Here is a 24,878-nt window from a genome sequence, read left to right on the forward strand (position 1 = left end):
TTACCCAGTCTGAAAAACCAGCCCCTCAGGCGGTCCTGCTGACCGACTCCAACGGAAAGTTTCTGGACCCCCAGAGGCTGTTCCCAGACCATCAAGTCCTGAAAAAATGGTGCAGCAACACAGGCCAAGCAATGAAGATCCTGAACAAAGAATCCCTTGGAAGCCCCAAATGGATTGTGATCCACACAGGCATGAACGACCTACGCACCCTACAGGAAGGCACGGCTTGGGGCGGTGAGCAGGATGGCAGAAAAGGCCAGCAGGGAATTCCCCGAGGCGCGGATCGTGATCTCCACACTACTGCCCAGAAAGGACACCCCAGCCTATATAATCCACAACACCAACAGGGAGATCGACACGAGATGTTCTGTCCTCCCCAACGTCTCCCCTGGCCCATCATCCAAACATCAACACAAGGGACCTCTATGACGAAATACATCTACTCAAACAGCGGATGTGGGTCTTCGCAAGAAACCTCATAAACACTGCCAAAAGACGCAGCCCTCCCACCCCCCCTACCATTGGGAGCCCAAACAGGACCACCAATGTCCCCCACCCCCCTCTACAAAACCGACAACAGAACCGTGCTTTTATACCTGACCCAAGACCCCCCTCTAGACCACAGACTGTAGACCAAGAACTGAGAAAGATCATGACGATGCTGAACAGCCTGATAGAAAGCCGGAGAAATTATTAATATTGTTATCTATCATTATCATTATTGTTATCTTACCAGTATTATTACTATTATTAGATAGATATATGTGCATGCCTCATGAAATTTATACTAAATCATCACTTAGCATTATAGAAAATAGTGTTTCCACACTCATCCCACAAAATAGGTCCATTTTATTTCGTTTTATTGAACTATATAAATGCGTTCTTTCCACATAAGCTGCTGGAATATCCAGGGCCTCCGCTCCTCAACTTTTGGGATGAAGAGTACAGACCCTGAATTCCTAAAAGCTATAAAAGACATTGATATAATTGTGTTAACAGAAACATGGTGCCAAAAGGACATGCCGACCCCACTGTCCTCCAATGTACCATGAAATCATTGTGCCCTCAGTAAAGAACACTAAAACACGCAAGGGCAGAACCTCCGGGGGAATATTGGTGTGGTATAAGGGAGAACTGGACAAACACATCTCACCGGTAAAACAGGGGAAATCACACGTATGGCTAAAACTAGATAAAAATATAGGAATAGCAAAAAAAGATGTTTACTTATGTGCGATCTACATACCTCCAATAGATTCGCCATATTTCGAAGAGGAGTTATTTGATACTCTCCACATGGAAATCAGCCATTTCCAGGCCCAAGGAAAGGTGATAATATGTGGGGACCTAAATGCAAGGACCGGTTGTGAACCTGACTTCATAGACCCACAGGGAAACAACCATGTGTTTGGCCAGACCCCTTTAGATGTCACACCAGCCATCGCAAATCGGAACAACCTTGATCGTGAAATAAATAAAAGCGGTAGGGAGGTAGTGCAACTCTGCCGAGCCTTAGGCCTGTACATAGTTAATGGTAGGTTCAGAGGGGACTCCCTAGGGAGACTCACATACTCCTCAACTCTTGGGTCTAGTGTGGTGGACTATACAATCACTGACCTGGACCCCTGCGATATCAACGCATTCACTGTCAGGCAGCAATCCCCCCTCTCAGACCATAACCAAATAAATGTGTACCTTAAACTTTCTGCCCAAACTACAGACACAAAAAAGGAACACAGTAAGCTACATAAAATAAACCAGACATACAGATGGGGCCCCAGACAGTGGAGATAAATTCATCACAGCACTAAATTCACCTGATCTCACAAGTAAAATTTCAAAATTTAAAGAAAATCTATATGAGATCACCAGAGATGGTGTAAACACCGGCCATAGAGGATATAAACATGATCTTCCATGAGGCAGCTGTAAAAGCCGACCTCGTGAAACAGAAGAGGAAGCATCAAAAAAGACAAAATAAAAATATGAAATGGTTTGACCACGAATGCAAAAATGCCAGAAAAGACCTGAGAAAAATATCAAACCAAAAGCATCGGCAACCAAACAATCCGGACCTACGTACTAGATACAATGAAACCCTCAAAAGATATAAACACACCATTAGGAACAAAACACAAAACTATACCCACAAAATACTCGAAGAAATTGAAAACTCCACCAATCCAAAACAATTCTGGGGAAATGTGGAATAACCTGAGTACAACACAATTGCAAGCATTACCAATCCAAGATGGCGACATCTGGAGAACACATTTTGAAAACCTCTACAAAGACATCCCAAAAAACAAAACAAACCCAAGTCAACATCAGGTCACAGAAAAACTCCACACATTAGAAGCAACAATTAAAGACAACCAAAACCCTCTAGACTCCCCAATCACATGGAAAGAACTGGCCACAAAAACAAAATCTCTCCACCTAAAGAAAGCCTGTGGCCCAGACAACATCAAAAATGAAATGCTAAAGTTCAGTAATATGGAGATGCAGGGTGCGATACTCAAACTATTCAACATCATATTACGCTCAGGCTGTTTTCCCGATATCTGGTGCCAAGGACTAATCTCCCCCATATATAAAAGTGGAAACAAATCAGACCCAAATAACTACCGCGGCATCTGTGTCAACAGTTGTCTAGGGAAGTTATTCTGCAGTATTCTAAATAGTAGATTACTTGATTTTCTTAACAAACATAATATCCGCAGAAAAAACCAAATAGGCTTTCTTCCAAAACACCGCACCGCCGACCATATCTATACCCTTCACACCCTCATCGAAAAACATAAACACCAAACAAAAAATGGGAAAATATTCGCCTGTTTCATCGACTTCAAGAAAGCCTTTGACTCTATATGGCACGAAGGGCTCTATTATAAACTTCTTCAGTGTGGAATAGGGGGCAAAGTCTATGACCTTATTAAATCAATGTATCTGAAAAACAAATGCGGGGTCAAAATTGGAGACAAACGCACCGATTTCTTCACCCAGAGAAGAGGCGTCCGGCAGGGCTGCAATTTGAGCCCGACCCTGTTCAACATATACATAAATGAATTAGCAGACATGCTGGAGCAAAGCGAGTCACCAGGTCTCCGTCTCCTGGATGGAGAAGTGAAGTCCCTGTTCTATGCGGACGACCTGGTTCTGCTGTCTCCCACAGAACAGGGATTACAGCAACAACTAGACCTACTCGACAAATACTGCCAAAATTGGGCTCTAACAGTAAATCTAAAGAAAACCAACATCATGATTTTTCAGAAAAGACCCAGATGTCAGGAAAACAAATACCAGTTTACCCTCAGTGATACCACTATAGGACACACTATGAGCTACACCTACCTTGGTCTAACTATTACAGCATCAGGGAGCTTCAGCATAGCAGTGAATGCACTAAAAGAAAAAGCCCGAAGAGCCCTATATGCAATAAAAAGAAAATTCTACAACATCCAAATCCCAATCAAAATCTGGCTCAAAATTTTTGACAGCATAATCCTGCCCATTGCACTGTACGGTAGTGAAGTATGGGGCCCGCTAAATCACCAAAGCTACACTAAATGGGAAAAACACACAATAGAAGCCCTACATGCAGAATTCTGCCGAAGCATCCTTCGCACCCAAAGAAAAACGCCAACAAATGCATGCAGAGCCGAACTAGGCAGATACCCACTGATAATAAACATCCAAAAACGAGCACTAAACTTCCTAAGTCACCTCAAATCTAGCTCCCCAGACACCCTTCATTTCAAAGCCTTTCAGACCCAAGAGCTAAACCCAGAAAAGAGTCCCCTGAGTCAGCTGCTACTGAAACTAAGTACTCAGCCGGACCCTGACCAGCCCCAGACCAACACAGCCGTCCAAACACCAATCCGAGTGAACCAAATCATTAAAAAATGCAAAGAAACCTACCTGGAACATTGGAACAAAATAACCGAAAGCCAAAGCAGATTAGAATGTTACCGGGCCCTAAAAAGAGAATATAAACTGGCAGACTACCTCACGACCATCAGAGACACAAAACAGAGACAGACCCTCACCAGGTACAGACTAAGCGACCACCAACTGGAAATTGAAAAAGGCAGATACAAGAAATCCTGGCAGCCTAGAGAGAATAGAATATGCGATCAATGTCTGGCTGGCGAGGTTGAAACAGAAATGCATTTCCTCCTAAAATGCGAAAAATTCAACACATCAAGAAACATATTATTCAACAAGCTAAGCCAAACAACCCCAGATTTCAAGGAATTGGATGATCTGTCAAAATTGAGATTAGTCCTAGGAGAAGGAGACAGACCATACCTTGGGGCTAAATATGTAACAACATGTCACAACCTGAGGACTGTTTAAAAGTAAGACTGTTTAAAATTAATATTGAACGTACCAAATGAAGTAGAAAGACTGTTTAAAATTAATATTGTTTAAAAGTAATATTGTATATACCCAACAAATGTCAAATCGATTGACACCTACAGAATGTTGGAAAACTGTACCTTTTTGCTATGTAAGCTTTGGCAATATGGTTCTCTGTAAACTTTCATGCCAATAAAGCATTTGAACTGAACTGAACTGAACTGAGAGAGAGAGAGAGACAGACAGACCCGGGGATAGAGAGAGCGAGAGAGAGAGAGACCCGGGGATGGATAGATAGAGAGAGAGAGACCCGGGGATCACAGTAGGAACAACCAAAATTGAACAAACCACTCACTACACATACTTGGGCTTAAAAATTAGTTCTACGGGAAACTTCAAACTGGCTGTGAATGAACTGAAAGAGAAAGCAAGAAGGGCTTTCTATGCCATCAAAAAATCAATCCAAATAGAAATCCCAATTAGCATTTGGCTCAAAATTTTCAAATCAGTAATTGAACCAATTGCACTCTATGGCAGTGAGGTATGGGGACCGCTAACACAACAAGAATTTGCAAAATGGGACAAACACCCAATTGAGATCCTACATGCAGAATTCTGTAAAAGTATCCTCCGGACTCAAAGGAAAACAGTAAACAATGCATGCAGGGCGGAACTAGGCCAACATCCATTAATAATCACTATCCAAAAAAGAGCCACCAAATTTTGGAATCACCTACAAATGAGCAACCCCCAATGCTATCACTACGACGCCCTGAAATGCCAAGAGCTGACCATAAAGAAAAATACCCTCAGTCAACTAGTCCTGGGACTCAGTGAAGTAACTACTAACAATACTAACAATAACCAGTCCCAGGACAGTGACAGGGTAACACAAAGAATTCGACCCAACACAATCGTCGCTAAGCAAAAGGAAAAATATCTGACATATTGGGCAGAAACAACAAAAACCCAAAGCAAACTCAATTGCTACTTGGCCCTAAACAGACAATACAACATAGCTGATTACCTGACCATGGTAAAGGATAACAAACTGAGAAGAACCTTGACAAGGTACAGACTTAGCGAACATAGCCTAGCGATCAAAAAAGGCAGACACAGGCAAACCAGGCTGCCAAGAGAAGACAGGATATGCTCTCACTGCAGTCTGGGAGTAGTTGAGACAGAGATGCACTTCCTCACAGCCTGTGGAAAATATCAGGGCATCAGGGAGAATTTCTACCAAAAATTCTCCCAAATATGCCCTGAATTCAGAAATCTGAATGACAACCAAAAACTCCCATTCCTACTGGGGGAGGAGAGAAGCTGTGTAACACTGGCGGCACACTATGTTACAGCTTGCCATGAACAGAGGGACAACCAGTAAACTAAGAAGAATATATACAAACAAGGCGAATGTATATTTATAAACTGTATGAATAGAACCGCGTTTATGTGTTCAACCATAAATGTATTTTGATGCTTTGGCAACATAAGATGTACCTTATCATGCCAATAAAGCGATTTGAATTGTGAATTGTGATAGAGAAAGAGAGAGAGAGAGAGAGACCCGGGGATAGATAGAGAGAGAGAGAGAGAGAGAGAGAGAGACACCCGGGGAGAGAGAGAGAGAGAGAGACCCGGGGATAGAGAGAGAGAGACCCGGGGAGAGAGAGAGACCCCGGGGATAGAGCGAGAGAGAGAGAGACCCGGGGATAGAGAGAGAGAGAGAGCGACCCGGGGATAGAGAGAGAGAGAGAGAGAGACACCCGGGGGGAGAGAGAGAGAGAGAGACCCGGGGATAGAGAGAGAGAGAGAGACCCGTGGATAGAGTGATAAACCCCCGGGGTAGAGTGATAAACCCCCGGGGTAGAGTGATAAACCCCCGGGGTAGAGTGATAAACCCCCGGGGTAGAGAGAGAAACCCCCGGGGTAAAGGGAGAGAAACCCCCGGGGTAAAGGGAGAGAAACCCCCGGGGTAAAGTGATAAACCCCCGGGGTAGAATGATAAACCCCCGGGGCAGAGTGACGACACCCCCGGGGCAGAGTGACGACACCCCCGGGGCAGAGTGACGACACCCCCGGGGCAGAGTGACGACACCCCCGGGGCAGAGTGACGACACCCCCGGGGCAGAGTGACGACACCCCTGGATGTGTGTCCCAATCCAAAGGCAGTTGTGACCATACCGGGATTTGTTGCAGTTCCAGTCAGGCACATTTCCAGGCTCCGCCTCGCCCCAATACCAGTTCTTCCTCATTCCTGAAACCTATTCTAGTCGGACACAGTTGTACACTGATTCCTTTTTCTGACTTTTGTAATGTCAGTGCTGGTTTAAGAGAATTATAATTTCTAGAACCTTGTAATAAAATGCAGTTGTATTCTCCTCGCAATAAAGTTTAGGTCTGCACATTTACTATATTCATCTATGTTGTTTTTACATAGAATCATAGAAAGTTACAGCACGGAAGGAGGCCATTCCGGCCCATCGTGTCCGCGCCGGCCAACAAAGAGCTCTCCAGCCTAATCCCACTTCCCAGCTCTTGGTCCGTAGCCCTGCAGGTTACAGCATCCCAAGTACACATCCCAAGTACTTTTTAAATGTGGTTAGTGTTCCTGCCTCTACCACCCTTTCAGGCAGTGAGTTCCAGACCCCCACAACCCTCTGGGTGAAGAAATTTCCCCTCAAATCCCCTCTAAACCTTCCCTCGATTACTTTAAATCTGTGCCCCCTGGTTTTTGACCCCTCTGCTAAGGGAAATAGGTCCTTTCTATCCACTTTATCAAGGCCCCTCATAATTTTATACACCTCAATAAGGTCTCCCCTCAGCCTCCTCTGTTCCAAGGAAAACAGACCCAGCCAATCCAGTCTTTCCTCATAGCGAAGATTCTCTACTCCCAGCAACATCCTTGTAAATCTCCTCTGTACCCTCTCTAGTGCAATCACATCTTTCCTGTAATGTGGTGACCAGAACTGCACACAGTACTCTAGCTGAGGCCTAACTAGTGTTTTATACAGTTGAAGCATAACCCCCCTGCTCTTGTATTCTATGCCACGGCTAATAAAGGCATGCATTCCTTATGCCTTCTTAACCACCTTATCTACCTGGCCTGCTACCTTCAGGGATCTGTGGACATGCACTCCAAGGTCTCTTTGTTCCTCTACGCTACTCAGTGTCCTACCATTTAATGTGTATTCCCTTTCCTTGTTAGCCCTCCCCAAATACATTACCTCACACTTCTCCGGATTGAATTCCATTTGCCACTGTTCTGCCCACCTGACCAATTTATTGATATCTTCCTGCAGTCTACAGCTTCCTTCTTCAGTATCAACCACACAGCCAATTTTAGTATCATCTGCAAACTTCTTAATCATACCCCCTATATTCAAGTCTAGATCATTGATATATACCACAAAAAGCAAGGGACCTAGTACTGAGCCCTGTGGAACCCCACTGGAAACAGCCTTCCAGTCACAAGAACACCCGTCAACCATTACCCTCTGCTTCCTGTCTCCGAGCCAGTTTTGAATCCAACTTGGCACTTTGCTCTGGATCCCATGGGCTTTTAACTTCGTGACCAGTCTGCCATGTGGAACCTTATCAAATGCCTTGCTAAAGTCCACATACACTATATCAAACGCACTACATTTACAACAGGTGTTAACCAGTTTAGCACAGAGAGGACTGTGGTACAGGCGTTCTAACTATTTGCACTTGAACTTTGCTGATCAGAAAAAAAAACATTATAGTTTCCGACATTTCGCTGCAGATTTATATAAACCTCATTTCTGTTCATTTTCAGGAATTTATCTATCAACATATTCAAAATCGGGAGAGCATGGAGAAAAGTAAGAACAAGAAGAAGTTGCGAATCTGCGTTGCCACGTGCAACCGTGCAGATTATTCCAAGCTCGCTCCCATCATGTTTGGCATTAAGGAACAATCCGATGGTTTTGACCTGAAAGTGGTTGTTTTAGGATCTCATTTAATTGATGACTATGGGTAAGCATAGACTACAACTTATTCAGCAATAGCTGTATATTTAACTAGCTGAAGTGCCCGGCGGTGCCGAGGGATTTTTGAGGGCATGTTGTTGGAAGAGAGAGAGAGCGACTGGGGGGGAAGAGAGAGCGCGACTGGGGGGGAAGAGAGAGCGCGACTGGGGGGGAAGAGAGAGCGCAACTGGGGGGAAGAAAGAGAGCGTGACTGGGGGGGAAGGGGGAGGGGGGGGAGGGGGGGGAAGGGGGAGGGGGGGAGGAGGGGGGGAGGGGGGGGGGGGGGAGGGAGGAGGAGGGGGGGAGGGAGGAGGGGAGGAGGGGGGGGAGGGAGGAGGGGGGGAGGGAGGAGGGGGGGGGGAGGGGGGAGGGGAGGGGGAGGGAGGGGGGGAGCGGGGGGGGAGGGGGGAGGGAGAGGGGAGGGGGGAGGGGAGGGGGGGAAGGGGAGGGGAGGGGGGGAAGGGGAGGGGGGGGAGGGGGGGGGAGAGGGGAGGGGGGGAGGGGGAAGGGGAGAGGGGGGGAGAGGGGAGGGGGGAGGGGGGGAAGGGGAGAGGGAGGGGGGAAGGGGAGGGGGGGGAAGGGGAGAGGGGGGGGTGAGAGGGAGAGGGGGGGAGGGGGAGGAGAGGGAGGGGGGGAGGGAGGGAGGGGGAGGAGAGGGAGGGGGGGAAGGGGAGAGGGGAGGGGGGGGAAGGGGAGAGGGGAGGGGGGGAGGGGGGGGGAGGAGGGGGAGGGAGGGGAGGGGGGTGGGGAGGGCGGGGGGGGAGGGGAGGGGAGGGGGGGGGCAAGGGAGGGGGGAAGGAAGGGGGGGAGGTGGGGGAGGGGAGAGGGGGGGGGAGGGAGGGCGGGGGGGGAAGGGAGGGGAGCAAGCCCCGCCCCCCGGCCGAGCCAGAGAGAGACGCCGCGTCTCAGCTCCTGCTGCGCGCGCACCCTAGCGGCGCTGGGCTGAGGCTCGGCCCTCCAGCCTTCGAGTGGGGCCGGGAGGTGCCTAGCTCGGTTGTGGGTGTGAAGGAGAAGCCGAGGCTTCGAGGCCTACCTGGAAAAATGGGGAAAGGTAGGAAAATTAATGAGATTAGATAAGTTAATTCGCTTCTAAATCATTTTTTTTTAAAACAATATGTGTTTTAAAAGCAACGTTTTTTTTAAGACGCAGAAAGCGGGAAAAAGAAAGGAAAAGTTTGGAATCAAGATGGCGGCGACTCACCTCGGTTCAGAACGATAAAGCCCGGCCACACATGCACCGATTGGCCCGGCGGCACACGCCAGCAACCCGGCGTACGATTGGTCGAGCTCGAGGTCACTCTGTCGCTAATGAGCGGATAATGAGATGCTAATGAGCGGAATGTTGAAGGTTTTTGGGATACCGTGGGCGCAATTTTAGCCCGGCCGAAACGTAAATACGCTTAAAACCGTCTCGGAAGCGTAAGCTTTCTTTGGAGGTAACGCGCGCGTAGGTACGCCCTGTAACTTTCGAGCGCATAGCCCGCCAGACGCACAGGCGATGACAGACAGAATGACAGAAGTACCGATTTATATATATAGATAGATAGATAGATTAGCACTACTATCAATCATAGAATGGTTACAGCACAGTAGGAGGCCATTCGGCCCGTCGAGCCCATGCCGGCTCTCTGCAAGAGCACTTCCGCTAGTCCCTCTCCCCCGCCCTTTCCCCGTAGCCCTGCAGATGTTTTTTCCTTCAGGTACTTAGCCAATTCCCTTTTGAAAACCGTGATTGAGTCTGCCTCCACCACCCTTTAAGAACATAAGAACATAAGAAATAGGACCAGGAGTAGGCCAATCGGCCCCTCGAGCCTGCTCCGCCATTCAATAAGATCATGGCTGATCTGATCCTAACCGCCAATCCACTATCAGGCATTGAATTCCAGATCCTAATCACTCGCTGCATAAAAAAAGTTTTTCCTCATGTCGCCTTTGATTTTTCTGACAATCACCTTAATTCTGTGTCCTTGCGTTGGAGGCAGTTCAGAGAAGGTTTACTAGACTAATACCTGGAATGGGTGGGTTGTCTTATGAGGAAAGGTTGGACAGGCTAGGCTTGTACCCGCTGGAGTTTAGAAGAGTAAGAGGTGACTTGATTGAAACATATAAGATCCTGAGGGGTCTGGACAGGGTGGATGTGGAGAGGATGTTTCCTCTTGTGGGAGAATCTAGAACTAGGGGTCATGGTTTAAAAATAAGGGGTCGCCCATTTAAGACAGAGATGAGGAGAATTTTTTTCTCACAGAGGGTCGTGAGTCTTTGGAACTCTCTTCCTCAGGGGGCGGTGGAAGCAGAGTCTTTGAATATTTTTAAGGCCGAGGTAGATAGATTCTTGGTAAGCAAAGGGGTGAAAGGTTATCGGGGGTAGGCGGGAATGTGGAGTAATCAGATCAGCCATGATCTTATTGAATGGCGGAGCAGGCTCGAGGGGCCGAGTGGCCGACTCCTGCTCCTAATTCGTATGTTCGTATGTCCTCTGGTTCTCGACCCTTCCGTCAATGGGAACAGTTTCTCTCTACTCTGTCCCGTCCCCTCATGATTTTGAATACCTCTATCAAATCTCCTCTCGACCTTCTCTGCTCTAAGGAGAACAATCCCAGCTTCTCTAGTCTATCCACGTAACTGAAGTCCCTCATCCCTGGAATCATTCTCGTAAATCTCCTCTGCACCCTCTCCAAGGCCTTGACATCCTTCCTAAAGTGCAATGCCCAGAATTGGACACAATACTCCAGTTGAGGCCGAACCAGTGTTTTATAAAGGTTCATCATAACTTCCTTGCTTTTGTACTCTATGCCTCTATTTATGAAGCCCAGGATCCCGTATGCTTTTTTAACTGCTTTCTCAACCTACCCTGCCACCTTCAATGATTTGTGCACATATACCCCCAGGTGTCTCAGTTCCAGCACCCCCTTCAGGATTGTACCCTTTAGTTTATATTTCCTCTCCTCGTTCTTCCTACCAAAATGTATCACTTCACACTTTTCTGCATTAAATTTCATCTGCCGCGTGTCCGCCCATTCCACCAGCCTGTCTGTGTCCTCTTGAAGTCTATCACTCTCCTCCTCACTGTTCACTATACCTCCAAGTTTTGTGTCATCTGCAAATTTTGAAATTGTGCCCTGTACACCCACATCCAAGTCATTAATATATACCAAGAAAAGCAGTGGTCCCAGAACCGACCCCTGGGGAACACCACTGTATACCTTCCTCCAGTCTGAAAATCAACCGTTCACCACTACTCTCTGTTTCCTGTCACTTAGCCAATTCCGTATCCATGCTGCCACTGTCCCTTTTATTTCAGGGGCTTCAGCTTTACTGGCAAGCCTATTATGTGGCACTTTATCAAATGCCTTTTGGAAGCACTGTGCTATGGTGCTTTGACCAATGGAGACCCCAAAACCCTCTGATATTTACACTTGTGCTCCTTTCCGAAAACTATAGCAAATAGTCATTGAGCTCTTATCAATGGAAAAACAGAACCATCAGTTGATATGCACTTTATAGACCCGTTCTCTCTCCTCAGGTACTGTCCCCCTCTCCCTCAAATCTGCTGTCATCACCCTTCTCAAAAAAACAACCCTTGACCAGTCCATCCTTGCAAACTACCGCCCCATCTCCAACCTCCCTTTCCTCTCCATAGACCTTGAACGTGTTGTCGCCTCCCAAATCTGTGCTCATCTTTCCTGCAACTCCATGTTTGAATCCCTCCAGTCAAGTTTCCGCCCTTGCCACAGTACGGAAACGGCTCTCATCAAAGTCACAAGTGGCATTCTTTGTGACTGTGACAAAGGTAAACTATCCCTCCTTGCCCTTCTTGTTTTGGCTGCAGCCTTTGACACGGTTGATCACTCCATCTTTCTCCAACGCCTTTCTACAGTCGTCCAGCTGGGTGGGCCTGCACTCGCCTGGTTCCATTCTTATCTATCTAATTGTAGCCAGATAATCGCCTGCAACGGCTTCTCTTCCCGCTCCCGCATCGTTACCTCTGGTGTCCCCCGAGGATCTATCCTTGGCCCCCTCCTATTTCTCATCTACATGTTGCCCCTTGGCAACATCATCCGAAAACACAGCGTTAGTTTCCACATGTACACTGACGACGCCCAGCTCTACCTCGCTACCACTTCTCTCGACCCCTCCACGGTCTCTAAATTGTCCGACATCCAGTTCTGGACGAGCAGAAATTTTCTCCAATTAAATATTGGGACAACTGAAGCCATTGTTTTCGGTCCCCGCCACAAACTCCGTTCCCTCGCCACTGACTCCATCCCTCTCCCTAACATCTGTCTGAGGCTCAACCACACTGTTCGCAACCTTGGTGTCATATTTGACCCTGAAATGAGCTTCTGACCACATATCCACAGCATAACAAAGCCCGCCTACTTCCACCTCCGTAATGCCGCCCGTCTCCGCCCTTGCCTCAGCTCATCCGCTGCTGAAACCCTCATCCATGCCTTTGTTACCTCTAGACTTGACTATTCCAGCGCACTCCTGGCTGGCCTCCCACATTCCACCCTACGTAAACTTGAGGTCATCCGAAACTCGGCTTCCCTGTCCTAACTCTGGAATTTACTAATCTACTGGAATTTTTTGAGGATGTAACTGGTAGAATAGATAAGGGAGAACCAGTGGAGATGGTGTATTTGGACTTTCAGAAGGCTTTCGATAAGGTCCTGCAAAAGAGATTAGCGTGTAAAGTTAAGGCACATGGGATTGGGGGTAAGGGACTGACTTGGATAGAGAACTGGTTGCCAGACAGGAAGCAAAGAGTTGGAATAAACGGGTCTTTTTCCGAGTGGCAGGCAGTGACTAGTGGGGTACCGCAGGGGTCGGTCCTTGGACCCCAGCTATTCACAATATATATTAATGATCTAGACGAGGGAACTAGATGTAATATCTCCAAGTTTGCAGACGACACAAAGCTGGGTGGGCGTGTGTGCTGTGAGGAGGATGCCGAGAAACTCCAGTATGATTTGGACAGGTTGGGTGATTGGGCAGAAGCACTATAATGTGGATAAATGTGAGGTTATCCCCTTTGGTGGCAAAAACAGGATGGCAGATTATTATCTGAACGGCAATAGATTGGGAGAAGGGGAAGTGCAACGAGACCTGGGTGTCCTTGTGCACCAGTCGCTGAAGGTAAGCATGCAGGTGCAGCAGCCGGTTAAGAAGGCAAATGGTATGTTGGCCTTCGTAGCGAGAGGATTCAAGTACAAGAACAAGGATGTCTTGCTGCAGTTGTACAGGGCCTTGGTGAGATCACACCTTGAGTATTGTGTGCAGTTTTGGTCGCCTTATCTGAGGAAGGATGTTCTTGCCATGGAGGGAGTGTAGCGAAGATTCACCAGACTGATACCTGGGATGGCAGGAATGACGTATGAAGAGAGATTGGGTCGATTGGGCTTATACTCGCTGGAGTTTAGAAGAATGAGAGGGGATCTCATTGAAACTTATAAAATTCTAACAGGATTAGACAGACTAGATGCAGGAAGGATGTTCCCGATGGCGGGGGAGTCCAGAACCAGGAGTCACAGTCTAAAGATAAGGGCAAGCCATTTAGGACTGAGATGAGGAGGAATTTCTTCACCCAGAGAGTGGTGAACCTGTGGAATTCTCTACCACAGAAGGCAGTTGAGGCCAATTAATTAACTATATTCAAGAAGGAGTTGGATATATTTCTTAAGGCTAAAGGGATCAAGGGATATGGGGAGAAAGCAGAGACAGGGTACTGAATTTGGATGATCAGCCATGATCTCATTAAATGGCGGAGCAGGCTCGATAGGCCGAATGACCTACTCCTGCTCCTATCTTCTATGTTAACTCGCACCAAGTCCCGTTCACCCATCACCCCTGTGCTCGCTGACCTACATTGGCTCCTGGTTAAGCAACGCCTCGATTTGAAAATTCTCATCCTTGTTTTCAAATCCCTCCATGGCCTTTCCCCTCCCTATCTCTGTAAACTCCTTCAGCCCCACAACCCGCCCCCCCTTCCCGAGATATCTGCAGTCCTCTAATTCTGCCCTCTTGAGCATCCCTGATTTTAATCGCTCAACCAATGGTGGCCGTGCCTTTTGTTGCCTGGGCCCTAAGCTCTGGAGTTCCCTGCCTAAACTTCTCCACCTCGCTACCTCTCTTTCCTCCTTTAAGACGCTCTTTAAAACTCTTGGACCAAGCTTTTGGTCACCTGCCCTAATTTCTCCTTATGTTGCTCGGTGTCAATTTTCTTTTTGTCTTTTAATACTCCTGTGAAGCGCCTTGGGACGTTTTGCTACGTTAAAGGCGCTGTATAACTACAAGTTGCTGTTCACCCATCTCCCTTGTGCTCCCGGTTAAGCAACGCCATGCTTTTAAAATTCTCATCCTTGTTTTCAAATCCCTCCATGGCCTCACCCCTCCCTATCTCTGTAATCTCTTTCAGCCCCACAACACCCCCGAGATATCTGCGTTCCTCTAATGCTGACCTCTTGAGCATCCCCGATTTCCATCGCTCCACCATTGGCGGGCATGCCTTCAGCTGCCTGGGCCCCGAGCTCTGGAATTCCTAAACCTCTCCACCGCTCTCCCCTCCTTTATGACGCTCCTTAAAACCTACCTCTTTGACCAAGCTTTTGGTCATCTGTCATAATATCTCTTTATGTGGCTCGGTGTCAAATTTTGTTTTATAACCCTCCTGTGAAGCACCTTGGGACGTTTTACTACATTAAAGGTGCTATATAAGTACAAGTTGTTGTTGTTGAGATGGGTTGTATTCGTTTAATTTCGTGCCTTACACAGGTAGTGTGTGAGTAGCTAACATGGCCAGAACAATCTCACCGGCGCCTCTTCCGTTAGCAGGTGAACCACGTGATCTCTTCCTTTAGAATCACAGAACTGACAACTCTGTGCTATGGTGCTTTCTGTGCTAATCCCATTTCTCTGTACCTTGTTATATTCTTCCTCCTCCTCATGTACTTCTCCAATTCCCTTGTGTATATAGTGTCTGCCTCAATATGAGATGTTTCAAAGTAGTCTCTTGTGATCGATCGTTCTCCGCTATGAAAAGTTACCGGAAGGGCCCTTTTTACAGCCAGTATTGCCGTGTTTTCACCAGTTGGTGTGGCCTCAAAACATGTTTTGTTCATGAGATTGAATTATTCTTATACTTGGTCTGAAATTCTGCAAGAGAGTGGCGATGCACAGTGGAACTCCAGGCAAGGATTGAAGACACGGCCACACTGGTAAAAGTCTCTCCTCTCCCAGCTGTAGAAGATCCTTTTAGTCGTTCCAAACTCCTTCCATAAAACTACCGATTCATTAAAAATGAATTGATAGTCTTTTTCGGATAGAATTTAAAGATGGATGGTTTAGGAAATGGAAACATTCACTCGATCGAGGATAAGGCAAAGTGTCTCAGAGTAGAAGAGGCTTTATTTGTATTTGGCCTTGCCTGTGCTATGAAACTTGGGAAGGTGAAGGAGAAGAAGTGACCATTGCAGTGCATTTAGCTGTTCCCAAAATTCTAAAGAATATAAACTAGATTATAAGATATAGGAGCAAGAGTCGGCCATTTGGCCCCTCGAGCCTGCTCCGCTTCAGTAAGATCACAGCTGATCATCTACCTCATCTCCACTTTCCTGCACACTCCCCTTATCCCTCGATTCCCTTAATATCCTAAAATCTATTGATTTCTGTCTTGAATATACTCAACGACTGAGCCTCCACAGCCCTCTGGAGTAGAGAATTCCAAAGATTCACCACCCTCAGTGAAGAAATTTCTCCTCATCTCAGTCCTAAATGGCCGACCCCTTATCCTGAGACTGTGACCCCTGGTTCTAGACTCCCCAGCCAAGGGAAACATCCTCCCTGCATCTACCCTGTCAAGCCCTGTAAGAATTGTGTATGTTTCAATGAGATCACCTCTCATTCTTCTAAACTCGAGAATATAGGCCTAGTCTACTCAATCTCTCCTCATAGGACAATCCCCCATCCCAGGAACCAGTCTGGTGAACCTTCGTTGCACTCCCTCTATGGCAAGTATATCCTTCCTTAGGTAAGGAGACCAAAACTGTACACAATGCTCCAGGTGTGGTCTCACCAGGGCCCTATATAATTGCAGTAAGACGTCTTTACTCTTATACTCAAATCCTCTTGTAATAAAGGCCAACATACCATTTGCTTTCCTAATTGCTTGCTGTACCTGCATGTTAACTTTCAGTGATTCGTGTACAAGGACACCCAGGTCCCTCTGAACACCAACATTTCCCAATCTCTCACCATTTAAAAAATACTCTGCTTTTCTATTTTTCCTACCAAAGTGAATAACTTCACATTTCTCCACATTATATTCCATTTGCCATGTTCTTGCCCACTCACTTAGCCTGTCTATATCCCCTTGAAGCTTCTTTGCATCCTCCTCACAACTTACATTCCCACCCAGCTTTGTATCATCAGCAAACTTAAATATATTACATTTGGTCCCCTCATCCAAATCACTTATCTAAATTGTGAATAGCTGAGGCCCAAGCACTGATCCTTGCGGTACCCCACTAGTTACAGCCTGCCAACCCGAAAATTACCCGTTTATTCCGACTCTCTGTTTTCTGTCCCATCTCTAATACCGCTCATTTGCTTTCTCTGCCAGATATTTATCAAGTTCTCTTTTGAATTTTCTGCCACTATCCATCTCCACTGCCTCCCTTGGAGACTATTTCCTATATTTAGCATCCCGTGTAAAGTAGTTCAGTCTAAATTGTTCACCGCCTCTCTTCTGCCTCGAGTCCTTGAGCAGAGTTATCTACACCCCTTAGAATAACATCTAATTACATACAATGTACAGCACAGAAACAAGCCCAACTGTTCATGTTCATACTCCACACAAGCCTCTTCATCAGCATATCCCTCTATTCCTTTCTCCCACATGTGTTTATCCAGCCTCTCCTTAAATGTATCTCTGCTATTCGCCTCAACCACTCCCTGTGGCAGCGAGTTCCACATTCTCACCACTCTCTGGGGAAAGAAGTTTCAGCTGAATTTTCTATTGGATTTATTAGTGACTATCTTATATTTAGGGCCCCTCGTTCTTGTCTCCCCACAAGTAGAAACATCTTCTCTACATCTCTCCTTTCAAACCCTTTCTTAATCTTAAAGCCCCTTATCAGGTCGCCCCTCAGCCTGCCCTTTTCTAGAGAGAGGAGCCCTAGCCTGCTCAATATTTCCTGATTGTTATAACCACTCAGTTCTGGTATCATCCTTGTCAATCTTTTTTGTGCTTTCTCCAGTGTCTCTGTATCCTTTTTATAATCTGGAGACCAGAACTTTTTTTTTTAGGACTATCAGACGCAATAATGGGGCTCCGCGAGCCCCCCCAACACCCCGTGCCCCCAGCTCCCGTGGGTCCGGGCATGCCCGGGGATGGTGATGGAGGAGCCTGGGCCATTAGCTATGTCAGTGCTGTTGTGGAATAACATTCTCAACTTGAACATCAGACCCTAGATGTTAGTGAGGAGGACTTATCCTGATACAATAGGTCTGTCTGATTTTCTTATTACTGATCTTTATAGTGATTGTCTGCAGCTAGGTGGCTTGCTTAAGCCATTCAAAGGGCAGTAAGAGTCAACCACGTAATGTGGGATTGGAGTCATGTGTAGCCAATCCAGGCAGGGCTGGCAGGCTACCTTCCCTGAAGTGAAATAGTCAGATTTTTCTGGTGCTGGACCACAAATGACCAGATTTCAGCCTGAATTTAGTTTCACAATGTGCCATTCCGAGCTTTGAACTGACAACCTCTAGTTTCTAGGCCAGCACCATAAACACTAAACTCCACGTACCCCTCATCCAAGCTGTCAAGTAAAGATGCATTTATATTGCTACTTCTGCATTGTTTTAAAGGAGAAACCCTTTTGTAGCGATGCCAAAGTTGTAGTATCATTCTGAAACCCAGAGGTTGTCTCTCACTGTGTGTAACACCTAACACAGTATTTTTTTCCCCCTAGTGGTTTGATACAACTGAGTGGCTCACTCAGTCATTCCAGAGGGCAGCTAAGAGTCAACCACATTGCTGTGGGCCTGGAGTCACACAGGTCGGGGGTGGGACTGGGACCAGGGATGGGGCTGGCTGTTGTGGCTGGGGATTTGGGTTGGAGTTGGGGCTTGGGCTACAGCATAAGAACATAAGATATAGGAGCAGGAGTCGGCCATTCGGCCCCTCGAGCCTGCTCCGCCATTCAGTAAGATCATGGCTGATCTTCTACCTCATCTCCACTTTCCTGCACTATCCCCATATCCCTTGATTCCCCTAGAGTCCAAAAATCTATCGATCTCAGCCTTGAATATACTCAACGACTGAGTATCCGCAGTCTTTTAGGGCAGAGAATTCCAAGGATACACTTGGGTGAATCTGGGATCAAGGCATCCCGGCCAATGCAGCTGTATTGGAGTACTGTATTGGAGTGTAAGTCTAACTTATGAGCTCAAGTCTTGGGAGTGGGGCTTGAACACGCAACTGAGCTCAGCTGACACTCCTGAGGATGCTCACACTAGAAACCAGCGCAGTGTAGTCAAGAGCGAAACCTTGTCATTAGTTTGATGCTGTGTTGGTAATGAGAATTCTTTTTTTCTTCTAGGAATACATATCGAATGATTGAACAAGATGATTTTGATATCAATACAAGTTTGCATACGATAGTCCGAGGGGAAGACGAGGCCGCCATGGTGGAGTCAGTGGGCCTTGCTTTGGTGAAATTGCCAGATGTGCTAATCCGTCTGAAGCCAGATGTGATGATTGTTCATGGAGACAGGTTTGACGCGTTGGCAGTTGCGACCTCGGCTGCACTGATGAATATTCGGATTCTGCACGTTGAAGGAGGCGAGGTCAGTGGTACCATCGATGACTCAATCCGACACGCCATCACCAAGCTGGCCCATTATCACGTGTGCTGCACTCGTAGCGCCGAACAGCACCTGATAGCCATGTGCGAGGATCACGATCGGATCCTCTTGGCTGGCTGTCCGTCTTATGACAAGTTGCTCACCATAGGATCCAAGGATTACCTGAGCATTTTGCAGACATGGCTAAGTGAGTACGGATAGCTGATGTTTTAATGTTTGTTTACAGACTGTGGCTTCTGTCCTCCCCAGCCCGTGATTTACCATAGACTGGGCAGGGCACAGGCAGAAAATCCTGCCCAATGTTTCTGTTACTTTTTGCAAATGATTCAAATTGCAAATAATTACTGTTAAAATCCTAGTGATGGATAGACTGGGTCTTGTAATTGTTTTATTTATTCTCCATGTAAGAAAGAACTTGCATTTTTATAGCGCCTTTCGCGTCCTCATGACATCTTCCCTTAAAAGATGCGCTGGTTTCTGCCTCAAGGACTCCCTAGCAGCTCTCTAGCACCTCTTTGCATTAAAATATTTCTCCGAACGTGCCTCCTCGCTTTTGGTGACTTTTAAATTGATGACCCCCTCATCACTGATTCTCTCTTCACCCTACCAAAACCCTTCATAATTTAAAAAAAAACATTTAAATCTCCTCTTAGCCTTCTCTGCTCCAGTGGAAATAGTCACAGTATCTCAAGTCTCTCCTTATCGATGATGAATCTACACTGAATGGTTTTATTATCCTTTCTGTAATGGGGTGCCCAGACCTGCACACCGTACTCTAACTGTGACTGACTATTGCTGTGTGCAGATTTAGCATTGCTATTTTATTCTTGTATTCTATAGACCTATTTATGAAGCTCAAAATACTATTGACCCTTTTCATAACATTATCTACACCAACCCACACTTTCAAAAAAAATTATATATTTGATCTTGATCTGAGTTTCTGACCACATGTCCTCTCTGTCACCAAGACCGCCTACTTCCACCTCCGTAATATCACCTGTCTCTGTTTTGGGATTTCGACCTATTTGGACTGGCAGGGATTTTAATTTAATTCAAAAGCAAAAAACTGGGTGCTGGAAATCTGAAATAAAAACAGAAAATGCTGGAAATGCTCAGCAGGTCAGGCATCATCTGAGGAGAGAGAAAAACCACATGATTTAATTGATGCTAGGATTTAGTGCTGAAATTACATTCAGTTTAAAAGAGTTAACTTCCCAAGGCATCGAGGATGTTGATTAAACATTTATTTGGAATATTAGTTGAAACAGCCATCACAATTACGTGCTTTCACACTTGCCACATGATAAGGGCTGTGGATGCTGAGTCATTGAGTATATTCAAGGCCGAGATCGATAGATTTTTGGACTCTGGGGGAATCAAGGGATATGGGATCAGGCGGGAAAGTGGAGTTGAGGTCGATGATCAGCCAGATCAGATTCAGATTAGATTTATTTGCCATATGTAACAAGTACAATGGAATGCTTGTTCCCCGTAGGGACGCGTCAGCTATACATCCAGCGCCGCGTTCAGAGTCAATACAATGGCTTCCCGTGGCAGTGGGAGCACGATGTCCCTCAGCCGCTCCGTCCTAGTCACTGCGGCCTCCTCCTCACTGTTGCCGGCTCCACGTGTGGTGGCCTGCTTCTCCCGCTCTGGCCACCATGCCCGGCTCCCCCCCCCTCCCATCCGGACTGCGAGTTACCCGAAATGGAGCTGCCGGCCGACGTGCTGCAGCGTGTCGTGAGTCTGCTGCTGCTGCTCGTTGTGCTGCGCTCCTCTGCCCGACTCGCCGAACACATCGTCGGGATGTGAATGCTCCAATTCAGCCTCCTCTTCACCGTCGCCGGCTCCACGCTCTATGGCCCGGGGCCTGCTTCTCCCTCTTCGCAGGTCGGCCTCTGGCCGCCATGCTCGGCTCCCCTCCTCCCAGTCGGAATTCCTTCCCGCCGAGGAGCTGCCGGCCGATGTGCTCCAGCAGGTCGGCTTGGCTGCTGTCGCTGCTGCTGCTGCTCACCGCGCTGCGCTGCCTCTGCCCGACTCGCCGAGCACCTCGCTCCGGTTGCGGGAGCGAGCGGCGAGAGCTAGCCGCCCGAAGCAGGGAGAGCGATCTCAGCACCGGACCGTCACGGCTGCCATCTTTATGTCAAAATGATACCAGAAATGCCATGATCTCATTGAATGGCGGAGCAGGTTTGAGGGGCCGAATGGCCGACTCCTGCTCCTAATTCTTATGTTCTTATGTTTGAGACATACATAGGATATACAGCACCTTAAATGCATCGATACTATTCACTTCAACCACTCCCTGTGGTAGCAAGTTCCACATTCTCACCAACCTCTGGGTAAAGAAGTTTCTCCTGAATTCCCTATTGGATTTCTTGGTGACTATCTTATATTGATGGCCTCTAGTTCTGCTCTTCCCCACAAGTGGAAACATTCTCTCTGTATCCACTCTATCAAAACCTTTCATCATTTTAAGGACCTCTGTTAGGTCGACCCTCAGCCTTCTCTTTTCAAGAGAAAGGAGACCCAGCCTGTTCACCCTTTCCTGATATGTATACCCTCGCATTTCTGGTATCATCCTTGTAAATCTTCTCTGCACCCTCTCCAATGCCTCTATATCCTTCTTATAATATGGCGACCAGAACTGTGCGCAGTACTCCAAGTGTGGTCTAACCAAGGTTCGATACAGGTTTAGCATAACTTCTCTACTTTTCAATTCTATCCCTCTAGAAATAAACCCTAGTGCTTGGTTTGCTTTTTTTTATGGCCTTGTTAACCTGTTTCTTTTAGCGATTTGTGTATTTGTACTCCGAGATCCCTTTGCTCCTCTACCCCATTTAGATTCTTATTTTCCAAGTAATATGTGACCTCCCTATTTTCTTACCAAAATGTAATAACTCACATTTATCTGTGTTGAACTTCATTTGCTAATTATTTGCCCATTCTGCAAGTTTATTAATGTCCTCCTGTAACTTGTTGCAGTCCTCCTCAGTATTGACTATCCCCCCAATTTGGTGTCATCCGCAAATTTAGAAATTGTGTTTTTGATTCCAAAGTCTAAATCGTTAATGTAAATTGTGAACAGCAGTGGTCCCAGCACTGATCCTTGTGGGACACCACTACCCACCTTCTGCCACTGTGAATAGCTACCCTTTACTTCCACTCTCTGCTTTCTGTCCTGAAGCCAGCCAGCAATCCATTCTGCTACTTGTCCCCTGACTCCGCATTCTCTGACCTTGTTCATCAGTCTATTATGGGGCACCTTATCGAAGGCCTTTTGAAAATCCAGATAAATTACATCTACTGCATTACCCTTGTCTACTCTCTCTGTTACCTCTTCAAAAAATTCAATGAGGTTGGTCAAACAAGACTTTCTCTCTTGAAATCCATGTTGACTATTCATTATTATATTTTTGGTTTCTAGATGTTCTTCTATTTTCTCCTTTAGTAGTGATTCCATTATTTTTCCTACCACCAATGTTAAGCTGACTGGTCTATAATTCCCTGGACATGTTCTGTCCCCCTTAAATATCGGTATTACGTTAGCTATCTGCCAGTCCTCTGGCACTACACCTTTTTCTAACGAATTATTAAATATATGTAGTAATGCCTCTGCTATCACTTCCCTAGATTCTTTTAAAATGTGGATGCACTCCATCCGGACCAGGGGTTTATACTCTTTGAGCTTGATTAGCTTATATTTATCTGTGTTGAATTTCATTTGCCAATTATATGCCCATTCTGCAAACTTATTAATGTCCTCCTGTAACTTGTTGCAGTCCTCCTCAGTATTGACTATCCCCCCCAATTTGGTATCACCCACAAATTTAGAAATTGTGTTTTTGATTCCAAAGTCTAAATCGTTAATGTAAATTGTGAACAGTGGTCCCAGCACTGATCCTTGTGGAACTCGGTAAAATAATGGGACTCAAGGCGGATAAATCACCTGGACCTGATGGCTTACATCCTAGGGTCTTGAGGGAAGTGGCGGTAGGGATTGTGGATGCATTGGTAATAATTTTCCAAAACTCCCTGGACTCGGCAATGGTCCCGGCAGACTGGAAAACTGCTAATGTAACACCCTTATTTAAAAAGGGCAGTAGACAGAAGGCTGGAAACTATAGACCGGTTAGCCTAACATCTGTGGTAGGTAAAATTTTGGAGTCCATTATTAAGGAGACAGTAACAGGACATTTGGATAATCATAATTTAATAGGACAAAGTCAGCATGGTTTTATGAAGGGGAAGCCATGTTTGACAAATTTGCTGGAGTTCTTTGAGGAAGTAACATATAGGGTGGATAAAGGGGAACCAGTGGATGTAGTGTATTTAGACTTCCAAAAGGCATTTGACAAGGTGCCACACAAAAGATTATTGCTTAAGATAAAAAATCACGGGATTGGGGGTAATATTCTGGCATGGATAGAGGATTGGCTATCTAACAGAAGGCAGAGAGTTGGTATAAATGGTTCATTCTCAGACTGGCAATCAGTAACTAGTGGTGTTCCGCAGGGGTCAGTGCTGGGTCCCCAACTCTTTACAATCTATATTAACGATTTGGAGGAGGGGACCGAGTGTAACATATCAAAGTTTGCAGATGATACTAAGATGGGAGGGAAAGTAGTGAGTGAGGAGGACATAAAAAACCTGTAAGGGGACATAGACAGGCTAAGTAAGTGGGCAGAGATTTGGCAGATGGAATACAATACTGGAAAGTGTGAAGTTATGCACTTTGGCAGGAAAATCGTAGAGCAAGTTATTATCTTAATGGCAAGAAACTGGAAAGTACTGAAGTACAAAGGGATCTGGGGGTCCTGGTGCACGAAACTCAAAAGGTTAGTATGCAGGTGCAGCAAGTGATTAAGAAGGCCAATGGAATGTTGGCTTTCATTGCTAGGGGGATAGAATATAAAAATAGGGAGGTATTGCTTCAGTTGTACAAGGTATTGGTGAGACCGCACCTGGAATACTGTGTACAGTTTTGGTGTCCATACTTAAGAAAGGACATACTTGCTCTTGAGTCAGTACAAAGAAGGTTCACTCGGTTAATCCCGGGGATGAGGGGATGGACATATGAGGAGAGGTTGAGTAGATTGGGACTCTACTCATTGGAGTTCAGAAGAATCTTATTGAAACATAAAAGATTGTGAAGGGGTTGGATCGGGTGGATGCGGGGAGGATGTTCCCGATGATGGGTGAAACTAGAACTAGGGGGCATAGTCTTAGAATAAGGGGCTGCTCTTTCAAAACTGAGATGAGGAGGAACTACTTCACTCAGAGGGTGGTAGGTCCATGGAATATGCTGCCCCAAAAAGCTGTAGAAGCTACATCATTACATAAATTTAAAACAGAAATAGACAGTTTCCTAGAAGTAAAGGGAATTAAGGGTTACGGGGAGTGGGCAGGAATTTGGACATGAGTCTAGGTTCGGATCGGTCATGGCCCTGTGGGTAGTGGAGCGGGCCCAGGGGCCGTGTAGCCTGATCCTGCTCCTATTTCGTGTGTCTAATTCTGTTAGATTCAGGAGATGGTTCTGTGATAGTGGATTGGCGGTTAGGATCAGATCAGCCATGATCTTATTGAATGGCGGAGCAGGCTCAAGGGGCCGATTGGCCTACTCCTGCTCCTATTTCTTATGTTCTAACACCACTA

At 46.4% G+C, this 24,878-nt stretch overlaps 1 protein-coding gene across 4 annotated transcripts in view; it reads left to right on the forward strand.

Annotated features, from left to right (window-relative positions):
• The window catches only part of gne (glucosamine (UDP-N-acetyl)-2-epimerase/N-acetylmannosamine kinase), a 467,449-nt gene that overhangs the window by 399,525 nt on the left and 43,046 nt on the right, over positions 1 to 24,878 (forward strand). For 3 of the 4 annotated variants that reach the window (XM_086005603.1, XM_086005574.1, XM_086005594.1), the window contains exons 2-3: positions 8,165 to 8,364; positions 18,956 to 19,407. In XM_086005603.1, coding sequence (XP_085861729.1) covers positions 8,201 to 8,364; positions 18,956 to 19,407 — 616 coding nt within the window. In that variant the 5' untranslated portion in view covers positions 8,165 to 8,200. The remainder of the gene's footprint in view (positions 1 to 8,164; positions 8,365 to 18,955; positions 19,408 to 24,878) is intronic. The other variant, XM_086005585.1, reaches the window with a different exon arrangement.

Source organism: Somniosus microcephalus, chromosome 2 (genome assembly GCF_052327205.1).
Source record: "Somniosus microcephalus isolate GS21.2 chromosome 2, FLI_Smic_1.0, whole genome shotgun sequence".
In the NCBI taxonomy this organism is placed as follows: Eukaryota; Metazoa; Chordata; class Chondrichthyes; order Squaliformes; family Somniosidae; genus Somniosus; species Somniosus microcephalus.